Source organism: Corvus kubaryi, unplaced genomic scaffold (assembly GCF_017639235.1).
Source record: "Corvus kubaryi isolate FWS band 111438036 unplaced genomic scaffold, C.kubaryi_AGA036_p1.0 36810, whole genome shotgun sequence".
Taxonomy (NCBI): Eukaryota; Metazoa; Chordata; class Aves; order Passeriformes; family Corvidae; genus Corvus; species Corvus kubaryi.
In genome coordinates this window covers 1-10,143 of record NW_024580959.1, presented here as the reverse complement: position 1 = coordinate 10,143, position 10,143 = coordinate 1, and the positions used below count along the sequence as shown (strand labels likewise).

General features: G+C 70.6%; 3 protein-coding genes across 4 annotated transcripts; 1 reads left to right on the top strand and 2 right to left on the bottom strand.

The window, feature by feature from the left end:
* Nucleotides 1-602: 602 nt before the first annotated feature.
* FBXO46 (F-box protein 46) lies at nt 603-2,560 on the bottom strand. Its single transcript, XM_042020142.1, has one exon. It carries the CDS (start codon nt 2,421-2,423, stop codon nt 699-701), a length of 1,725 nt encoding a protein of 574 aa, XP_041876076.1. The 5' UTR covers nt 2,424-2,560; the 3' UTR covers nt 603-698.
* Nucleotides 2,561-3,560: 1,000 nt separating this feature from the next.
* GIPR (gastric inhibitory polypeptide receptor) lies at nt 3,561-8,336 on the bottom strand. 2 transcript variants are annotated; one of them, XM_042020144.1, is made up of 13 exons: nt 7,792-7,942; nt 7,162-7,249; nt 6,979-7,086; nt 6,794-6,915; nt 5,826-5,929; nt 5,447-5,582; nt 4,996-5,149; nt 4,656-4,716; nt 4,485-4,554; nt 4,298-4,386; nt 3,997-4,135; nt 3,834-3,875; nt 3,564-3,751 (listed from the first exon to the last, which is right to left on the bottom strand). In XM_042020144.1, exons 1-13 carry the CDS (start codon nt 7,846-7,848, stop codon nt 3,629-3,631), a joined length of 1,293 nt encoding a protein of 430 aa, XP_041876078.1. In that variant the 5' UTR covers nt 7,849-7,942; the 3' UTR covers nt 3,564-3,628. The 2 variants fall into 2 exon arrangements, with proteins under 2 accessions (XP_041876077.1, XP_041876078.1); XM_042020143.1 differs by lacking the exon at nt 4,996-5,149 and having other exon boundaries at nt 3,561-3,751; nt 7,792-8,336.
* Nucleotides 8,337-8,590: 254 nt separating this feature from the next.
* On the top strand, nt 8,591-9,784 carry OPA3 (outer mitochondrial membrane lipid metabolism regulator OPA3). The gene is made up of 2 exons (XM_042020140.1): nt 8,591-8,771; nt 9,303-9,784. The coding sequence occupies exons 1-2, from the start codon at nt 8,630-8,632 to the stop codon at nt 9,764-9,766; spliced, it is 606 nt and encodes a 201-aa protein (XP_041876074.1). The 5' UTR covers nt 8,591-8,629; the 3' UTR covers nt 9,767-9,784.
* Nucleotides 9,785-10,143: the final 359 nt, after the last annotated feature.

The window sequence follows — 10,143 nt, the reverse complement described above, 5'->3', positions numbered from 1 at the left end:
CCGCGGGGCCACGCCCACAGCGGGCGACACGGCGGGAACACGGGGGACACCGGGGGACACACCGGGGACACGGGGGGACACCGGGGGACACCGGGAGACACGGGGGGACACAACGGGGACACGGGGGGACACCGGGGGACACAACAGAGACACGGGGGGACACAGGGACACGGGGGGACACCACGGGGACATAATGAGGACAAAACAGGGGGACACAATGGGGATATGGGGGGACACAACAGGGACATGGAGGGACACAAAGGGGCAAGGGGAGGTGACACAGAGTGAGACAATGGGGACTCCCTGAGGGACGCTGTCCTTTGCAGGGCCACCGGCCCAGCTGGGGTCATCACCATTGGGTTGATCCCATTGTCCGTCATGGGGCCACCACCCTGCATGGGAATGTCACCCTCCATGGGGCCACCAGCCCAGCTGGGGTCATAGCCATTGGCTGTCCCCATTGCCTCCGTGGGGACACCACCCTGGAGGGGAATGTCACCCTCCACAAGGCCACCAGCCCAGTTGGGGTCACCCCCATCCCTGGGGACACCCCCAACCACCTCCACCCCATCCCCCCTTTCCCCCTCCACACTTCCACACTCGACCATTCCATTCCTTTTTTTCCATCCTCTTCCACGGCCCCTCCCATCCCCAAAGCGTGTCCCCAGAGCGTCCCCCAGAGCTGAGACATCCGTCCTTCACCTGCCGTCCTCCCTGCGGCCGGCTGGGTGCACCCAGTTGTTGTCATGCAGCCCCGTCCGGCAGCCGGGCGCCTCCCGGTCCGGCCGCCGGCAGCACATCCAGTAGGAGCGGCCGTAGGGCAGGTCGTGGTGGTAGGGCTTGGGGTGCCAGCGGCACAGGGACACGTCCCCGCGCTCATAGCGCTTCTTGCACTGCTTGCAGGGGTCGTCGCGGTACAGGGGGTCGCGGTTCCAGCGGGAATCCGTGGCCTGCACGCCGAAGGTCTCGATGATGGACTTGAAGTAGTGGCACGAGCACTTGAGGGCGGCCAGCGCCTGCGTGGGCAGGTAGCTGAAGATCTTCACCATGACATGCTCGGGCAGCAGCAGCATGTACTGCCGCGGCTCCAGCAGCCGCTGGATCTTGAACCGGATCTCCAGGAAGTCGTGGGACACGTGCCGGTACAGCCGGCACAGCGCCGGGTCCCCGGCCGCCACCTCCCGGCCCGGCGCCACTGCCGTGGCCGCTGCCGGCTCCTCGGGCTGGCCAGGCAGCAGGAAGAGCTGGCCTGGCGGCGGCGGCTCATCTGGCAGCCGCACTGTCTCCTCGGTCACCTGCTTGGCGCTGTCCTTGCCAAAGAACACACACTGGTCCACCACGCCAGTCACCACCACGTCCACATGGAAGCCAGACGCACAGTCCCGCGGCGCTGCCGGCCCCTCGGCAACACCGGCGCTCGGCTCCGCCGCCGCCGCCTCCTCGGCGCCGTCTTTGTCCCCTTTGGCGGCCAGCAGCAGCTCCACGCCGGCGCGCGCCGGGCTGACCAGCCGGTACAGGTCGCAGGTGATCTGGTCCTTGGCGCCCAGCGCGCGGGGACGCTCGGGGACAGCGCTGGTGGCCGCGGTGGCTGCGCGGGGTTCGCGCCCGCTTGAGATGCGGAAGGCAATCCGCACCTCGCCAGGCCCTGCCGCTGCCGCTGCTGTGCCCGGCGCGCATTCGGTGGCGGGGCCTCCCCGGCACAGCCCGTTGGGCCGGGCCCCGCCGTGCTCCCGGTGCTGCTGCTGTGACTCGAACTGGGCCACAGCCGCGGCCACACGCCGGCACTCGGGGCCGCCCGGTGCCTCCAGCAGCACCAGCGGCGCCGGCGCGTCGCAGGGCCGGGGCAGGCTCTGCAGGGCCAGCGCCGCCCGCCGCTCCACCAGCGCCACCATCTCCGCCACCGACAGCAGGTCCGGGGCGTCCCCAGCGCTGTCCCCAATGGCGTCGCCCGGGGCGTCCTTGGGGGTGTCCTTAGGAGGGTCCTTGGGGGTGTCCCCGGAGCTGGTGGACCAGGGTGGGCTCGGTGCGGCCTTGGGGTCGTGGCAACGCCGGCGCCGCTTGGCCTTGGAGCTATCGCTGCCCCAGTTGCCCTTGACCTTCATGGTGCTGGCACGGCCGCCGGTGCCGCCGGTGCCGCCGGTGCCGCACTGGTGGGCCACGAAGAAGGCCACCTTCTCCTTGGTGTTGCCCGGCTTGATGACGTACCACGTGTCCAGCAGCACCCGCCCGTCCTCGGCGGCAGCCGCCGGCGCCGGGCCGGGCTCGGAGGGCTCCGGGGGGGTGTTCTCGGAGGGGCGGCAGCCCAGGGACTTGCGGGGGGCCGCGGGGCCAGCTGCGGCGGGGGCACATGGCTTGTTCTGCGAGAAGGTGCCGAAGGGCCGCGGGCACCACAGCTGCAGCTGCGGGAAGGCGTTGGGCTCCATCAGCGCCGCATGGCACGGCCACGCCGCCGGGGCCGCCCGGGCCTGCGGAGAGACGGCCGGTGAGGGCGGGGGGGGCTCCGGGGACACTCAGGGGACCCTCGGGGACATCGCGGGGCTGCTCCCCCCTCCCACGCGCGGCGCAAGCCCCGCCCCCGAACCCGCTAAGCCCCGCCCCCTCACGCCCCGCCCCCCTGGAGGCCACGACCCGCCCGTTTAACGCCTTGCCCCCGCGCGCGCCCGGGCGGCGGCCAATCAGCGCGCGGTGCTCGGGCCATGCCCATATATGGACGGAGGCGCGCGGCGCGGCGGGGGCGTGGCCGGAGCGATGGGCGTGGCCTCAAGGGGGCGTGGCCTTAGGGCCCCGCCCGCACCGCGCCGCGGTCCCGGTCCCGCGTGGGCCCGGGGGGGGGGCCGGGGGGGAATCGGCGCCGGTGTTCCGCGGGGGGGACGCGTTACCGGGCCCGGCCCCGCCACGGTGGGGCCGCGAGGACACAACCGGGCCCACCCGGCGCACCCCGCGCGTCGGCGGAATGGCCCCGTTCCCCCGCGCCGGTGCTCGCTGTCGCACCGGGATCCCCCCCAAGCACCCGCCGTCCCCTCCGTTAGGCCCCGTGGCCGCTCTCAGCCACCGACCCGCGGGCTGGGCCGCTCCCCGGGACGTCCCGCGATGCTCCGCGTCCACGTCCCTCCCCCTCCCGCGCTGGCCGGGCCCCACCCGGTGCCGCCGCCCCTCCCCCGCTCACCGGGCAGTGCCGGGCGCGGCCGCTCCGCCTCTCCGGCCGCTTCCGGGGTGCCCCGCCGCGCCTGCGCTCGTGCCCGCCGCCCTCCGCGCCTGTGCCGCGCGGGACGTCACGGGAGCTGTAGTTCGCTCCCGCCGGGCTCTGGGCGGCTGCGCGGAGTTTCACGGGAGTTGTAGTCCTGCCGTGATGTTCGGCGCTGCGCCGTGGGGCATGTTGGGAGTTGTAGTTCCCCCACCACCTTCCAGTATCCCCCCAGTAGCCCGCAGTGCCCCCCCACAATGGCTGCACAGCACCCCTGGGGGTTACATGTTTTTTTTTATTTCTGAGGGTACAAACCTGAGGGCCCTCGTGGCCCTAGCGTTTCAGACCCCCCCCCAAAATGAGGGGGACACCCAAATCCCCCAGATTTTGCCCCAAATTGCCCCAGAATCGCCCCCCCCCCCAACCCCAAACTCTTGGAGGCCCTCAGCAGCCGCTCTCGGCCACTGGGTGCTGCCCCTGTCGGGAGTGACCCCTCCGGGGGCCCCTGGGGGGGCCGGGGACACCCAGACGGCACCGCTGCCACCCCCGGCGGACCTCGGCCTGCACCTGTGGGTGGCATGTCACGATATATGGCGGCATCCCGTGATACACAGCACCGTATTGCGACATGCCCCGGTTGCGGACGCACCTCCTTGTTGGTGAAGCAGTACAGGATGCTGACAACCAGGCCCTGGGTGGGGGGACATGTGGGGGGCCACCCGATTAACCCCCATTAAACCCCCATTTCAGCCCCCATTGTCCCCCTTTTTTGTCCCCTCATTGTCCCCCCATCGTTCCCCGTGTCCCCTCACCTGGGCCGAGGTGAGCAGCAGGTGGAGGCAGAGCCGCGCCAGCCTCAGGCCGCCGCCTCCTTCGCCCTCCCCGGCCAGGGCAAAAACCACCTCGTGCACCCCGAGCAGCGGGATCAGCGTCAGCGTGGAGCGCGCCAGCCTGGGGACACGCGGGGACACGCGAGGACACGGCTGGAACATGCCCAGGGAGATCTGGGGACACCCCCAGGGATGGGGAGCCCTTGGGGACCTGGTGTCCCCACCTGTCCCGGGAGTGTCCCCACATCCCCGTGATGCCCCCACCCGTCCCCGGTGTCCCCACCTGAGCCGCGTGTCCCCGCGGGACACCTGGTGCGCGCGCACTTTGGCCACCAGGATCCGGACGATTCGCATGAACACCACGAAGTTCACCTGGGGGGTGGAGGGGACACAGGGGACACCTGCAGTGACACCTCCAGGGTGAGGTGGGGACACCGCCACCCCCCCTGCCCCACCACAATGTCACCCACCGCGACAGCCACCAGAATGGGACAGCGGATCACCCACCACACCGCCACCTTCTCGTTGCGTTCCCAGCACCTGCGGGGGGGGGGACACGCTCAGCCCCTCCCGCCTGTGTCACCATTGTCCCCTGGAGGAGGGGACAATGTGGGGACAAGGCAGGGGACAGGTGGCCTCACCCCTCATTCTCGTACAGGTACCTCAGGACAACCCAGGGGACCACGAAGACCACGGGGACACCTGGGGGGGACACACCTGGTTAGGGGGACACGGGGACACCGGGGGACACGGGGGGGGGGGGGGGCCCGGGGGGACATGGCAGGTCACAGAGGAACAGGAGGTGACACAGGTGACACGGGGGACAGCAGGTGGCACAGAGAGGGACATGGGGAGACTCGGGACGGGGCACGAGAGGACACAGGGCTACACAAAGGCGCAGGAGGTGACAGGGGTGACGCGGTTACACAGTGACACAGGTGACACAGGTGACACAGGCGACACCGGCGACACGTGGCGCACCCCAGCCGAGCAGCAAGAAGGCGGGGACACAGCGGCGACCCGAGGTGGTGACGAGGAGGCGCAGCAGGAAGAGCCCCTCGGCCATGGCCCACGCGTAGTTGGCGCCCACGCAGTACTGGGCCAGGCTCTGCGCCACGCGACACGCGGGGCCCGCCTGCGGCGACACCGCTGTCCCCTCCCCGCCCCGCGGGAGGGCGGCCCGGGGCGGCCCCGGCCCCGCGCGGCCACGGGGAGCGGGTGACACCCGCCCCCGGGGATGTCCCCGAGACCCCCGTGGATGTCCCCTTGTGTTGTCCCCCTCCTCCCCATGGGTGTCACCCGCTCCCGTGGGTGTCCCCGAGACCCCGTGGGTGTCCCCGTGTGTTCCCCCCAACCTCCCCGTGAGTGTCACCCGCTCCCGTGGGCGTCCCCATGAGTGTCCCCGTGGGTGTCTCCTGCCCGGGGTGCCCACCTGCATGCCCAGCAGCTGCAGGGGGTGGCCGTGGCCGTGGGGCAGCAGCGCGTCCCGCGTGAGGATGGCGCCGGCCCGGAGCGCGAAGGACACAAAGAGGTTGGCGTGGATCAGGTTCCGGGTGCAGCGCAGGCGCCTGCGGGGACAGGGACACGGCCACGGGTGACACGGCCACGGGGGACATCCCGTGGGTGATACCGACACCGGGGACATCCCGTGGGTGACACCCCCGCGGGGGGCAGCAGCGCCCAGGGGTGGCAGTGCCCCGAGGGTGCCAGTGCCCCGGGTGTGACAGTCTCAAGGGTGACACAGCCCCCCAGGTGCCCCCAGGTGTGACACAGCCCCCAGGTGTGTCACAGACTCAAAGGTGTGTCCCTACCTGAGCAGCAGCAGCAGCAGCAGCGCCACCACCAGCGCGACAAGGGACAGGGAATATCCCACGGTGTAGAGGAGGCGGAACTGCTCCAGCAGCCACGCCTGGCGCTGCGGGGACACGGGGACACGGCAGGGGGACACGGGGGACACGGGGACACAGTGGACATGGCATGGGAACAGCACGGGACACGGGACACGGGACATGGCACAGCATGGGGACAGCAAGGGACACGGCAGACATGGCACAGCAGGGGACACGGGACGTGACATGGCACACGGGACACAGGGCACGGCAGGGGACATGGCACACGGCAGGGGACACGGGACACAGGGCACGGCACAGGGCAACACACGGTGTGACACATGTCCCGGCACAGCGTGGCACGAGGCGCCGCGGAGTGTCACACGGTGTCACACGGGGCACAGTGTGACACAGGCAGGGCACAGCACGACACGGGACACAGCACGACACGGGGCACAGTGTGACACACGCGGGGCACAGTGTGACAGGGAGCACGGCACGACACAGCCACGGGCACATGGCACCTCCCAGCATGGTGGCTCCCCACGGTGTCACCCCACTGTGTCCCCCTGCTGTCCCCTACAGCGTCACTCCCCCGTGCCCCACCACGCTGCCCCCACCGTGTGCCCACAATGTCCCCGCGCCGTCCCCGTGCTGTCCCCCGATGTCCCTCCGCGATGTCCCCTCGCATCCCTGCCCCCTGTCCCCTCGCGCTGTGTCCCTGCACTGTCTCCCCCATGTGCTTGCGGTGTCCCTGCCCCGTCCCCCTGCTGTCCCTTTCTGTCTCCCTCTCTCCCCACCCACAGTGAGTGTCCCCTCGCTGTCCCCCCTCTGTCCCCGCGCTGTCCCCCCTGCTGTCCCTTTCTGTCCCCCTCTCTCCCCGCCGTGTCCCCGCGCTGTCCTCACGATGTGCCCATGCTGTCCCCCCTCTGTCCCCGCGCTGTCCCCACCTGCAGCGGCTGCACCTGCGCCAGGTCCTCGCACTGGGAATTGTCCTGCCAGGGCCTCCCGCTGTCGTCTGTCACCCAGCGCCCGTCGGGGCCGCAGCGCCGCGCCACCACCCCGCCCTGCACTGTGGCACCGCTGTCACCCGCTGTCCCCTCCCCGGGGACTCCCGGGGCCGCCCCCGCGTTACCTCGGTGGTACCAGGGCAGGTACCAGGGGCAGGGGACAGTGGCGGTGCTGTTGGGGACAGCGTCCCCCCAGCACGCGTAGAGGTCGAAGCTGCGGTTGCAGACGGGTCCTGGGTGGGGGGGCGTGGGGAGGGGTCAGGGGGGTCCTCGAGTGTCCCCGGTGTCCCCAAGGTGTCGCCACTCACCCGGGGCGGGCGGGGCCAGGCGCAGGTGCAGCTCGCAGGCCTGGCGGTACTGGCGCCACGCGACAACGGTGGCCTGGGCGGAGCGCTCCTGGGGGGACAGCGGGGACATCGGGGGGACATCGGGGGGGACATCAGCGGGGACAGCAGTGGGGACAGCAGAGAGGACAGCAGCGGGGACAGCAGAGGGGACAGCAGAGGGGACAGCAGAGAGGACAGCAGAGAGGACAGCAGCGGGGACAGCAGCGGGGGCCGGAGCAGGGGACATCGGCAGGGACATCAGCGGGAGATGGCGGGGGAAGAGAGGTGGACATCGAGGACAGCGCGGGACAACAGGAGGCAGTGGGGGGGACATCGGGAGAGAGCGAGGGACAGCAGAGTGACAGAGTGGGACATCGGGACACAGTGAGGGGACACCGGGGGACATCGCGGGACATTGAAGGACAGTTGGCGATAGAGAGGGACATCGGGGGACAGCGGGAGAGCGTGGGGGGACAGCGCAAGGACAGCAGGGACAGCGGAGGATGACCGGGGGACATCGGGGACATCGAGGGATGGGGGGCATTGGAGGACAGCGGGGGACATCGGGGAGACTTCAGGGGACATCGGGGGGACTCGAGGGGGGGATCTCACCTCTGCTCCATGCGGGCCATAGCTCAGCGGGGCGGGGGTCGCTGCCCACTGCCCCATGGTGGCTCCTGGGTGGCCCTGGGGGGATCCAGGTGGCCCTGGGGGGTCCCGGGGTGTCTCCTACCCTCCGTCCCCCGGTACCGGCTCCGCGAGTGGCTCTGTCACCCTCGGGTGACACCGGCACCGGCTGGGACCGCCCCCGGGAGGGGCGGGGGGCGCGCGGGGGGGGGCGCGGGAGGAGCCTCAGTGTCACCCGCGGGGTCCCAGTGCCACCCAGGTGTGTCCCAGCATCCTCATGGGTGTCCCAGTGTCCCCCACAGGTGTCCCAGTGTCTCCCAGTGTCCCCCAATGTGTCCCCCATTGTCCCCCAGTGTCCCCCAGTGTCCCCAATGTGTCCCCCATTGTCCCCCAGTGTCCCCCAATGTCCCCCAGTGTCCCCCCAGTGTCCCCCCGGTGTCTCCCAGTGTCCCCCAATGTGTCCCCCAGTGTCCCCAAGTGTCCCCCAATGTTCCCCAGTGTCCCCCCAGTGTCCCCCAGTGTCCCCCAGTGTCCCCCAATATGTCCCCCATTGTCCCCCAGTGTCCCCCAGTGTCCCCCAATGTGTCTCCCATTGTCCCCCAGTGTCCCCCAATGTCCCCCAGTGTCCCCCAGTGTCCCCCGGCTGTGTGGGCGTGTCCCCAGGAGAAGGGGGCGTGTCCCTACGGAGGGTGTGCGCGCATCCACCAGGGGGCGCCACCAAGGGGGGGCGTGTCCAAACCTGAGGCGCGCCCCCGCCTCCACACCCACGTGCGCGCCCGCGCGTGCGGCGTGACGTCATCACCGCGCGCCCCCCGCGCCGAGGATGGTGGCGGGCGCGTTCCCGCTGGCCAAGCTGCTGACGCTGGGCGCGCGCCAGCTCAGCCGGCCCCTGGCCGCGCGCATCAAGGCGGGGGCGCGCGCGTCCCCCTTCTTCCGCACCTACATCTGCCTGCCCCCCGCCCAGCGTGAGTGACCGCGGCCGGGGACGGGTCACGGGGGGCGTGGGGACACCTTGGGGACGCCGGGGGATACGGGGGGACCCCGCCCCGGACCCTCCTTCCAGCCCCATATCTGCCTGCTCCCTGCCCAGCGCGAGTGACAGGGGGCAGGGAGGGGTCACGGGGGCGTGGGGACACCGGGGGACATGGGGGGGACCCTGCTCCAGCCCCTTCTTCCGGTGCTTCGCCTGCCCAGTGTGAGTCAGGGGGGGTAACAAGGACGTTGGGGACACGTGGGGACGCTGTGGCAGGGGGTTGGTTTGGGGGGTGTCTGTGGATGGATTTGGGGGGGATCTGTGGATGGGTTTAGGGGGGATCTGTGGATGGATTTGGGGGGGATCTGTGGATGGACTTGGGGGGGATCTGGGATTGGTTTGTGGGAGATCTGTGGCTGGACTTGGAGGGGATTTACGGCCAGATTTAGGGGCGTTTCTGGCTGGGTTTGGGGCTGTCCGCACCCGCCTTTCGGGGGTCCCTAACCCCTTTCTCTCCCCCCAGTTTACCACTGGGTGGAGATGCGAACCAAGATGCGCCTCCTGGGCTTCCGCGGGGCGGCCGTGAAGCCCCTGAATGAGGACGCGGCGGCCGAGCTCGGGGCCGAGCTGCTGGGGGAGGCCCTGGTCTTCGGGGTCGGGGGGCTCTGCCTCTACCTCGAGTACCTGCGGCAGGCAGGGCAGAGCCGGCGCCGCGAGGAGCACCTGGAGCAGACCCTCAGTGACCTCCGGCAGGGCCTCGAGCAGCTCCAGAGGGACCTGGACGAGCTGCGGGCCCAGGGACGCGCCCAGGGAGGGGCCGGACACGCCCAGGGAGGGGCCGGACACGCCCTAGGGAGCTCAGGAAACGCCCCTGCCCAAGCTGTGATGGCCGCTGCTGGGGCTGGCCCCGCCCCCGCTGGCTCTGGACACGCCCCGGCGGGCTCTGGACACGCCCCTGTCGCGACAGGCCACACCCCCACGCATTAAAGCACTTTTGGTGTCCTGCTCGCGCTGCCTTTGAGGGACGGGGCTATGGGGGGTGGGCGCGGCCGTTCGGGTGTGTCTGGTGGGGAGGGGTCGCATGAGGAGAACACGGATCAGTCAGCAGGTGCTGAGCACGTGTCCTCCTCTGATGGGGGGGGTGCCCATTAAAGCCCCGCCCCCGGTGGCCCCCCCCAGGGACTCCCCCCAAGGCCACGAGGGTCCCGTAGAAAACCGTTTATTGGTGCTGGTAGGGGAGACCCCCCCCCAAATAACCCAAAAAAAGAGTGAAAAACCCAAAAGTGGCTTAAAAAAGACCCCGGGGGGGCCGGGGGAGGGAAGGGGAAAAAGGGGGGCGTTCCCCTTCCCCCTCCTCCCCCCCC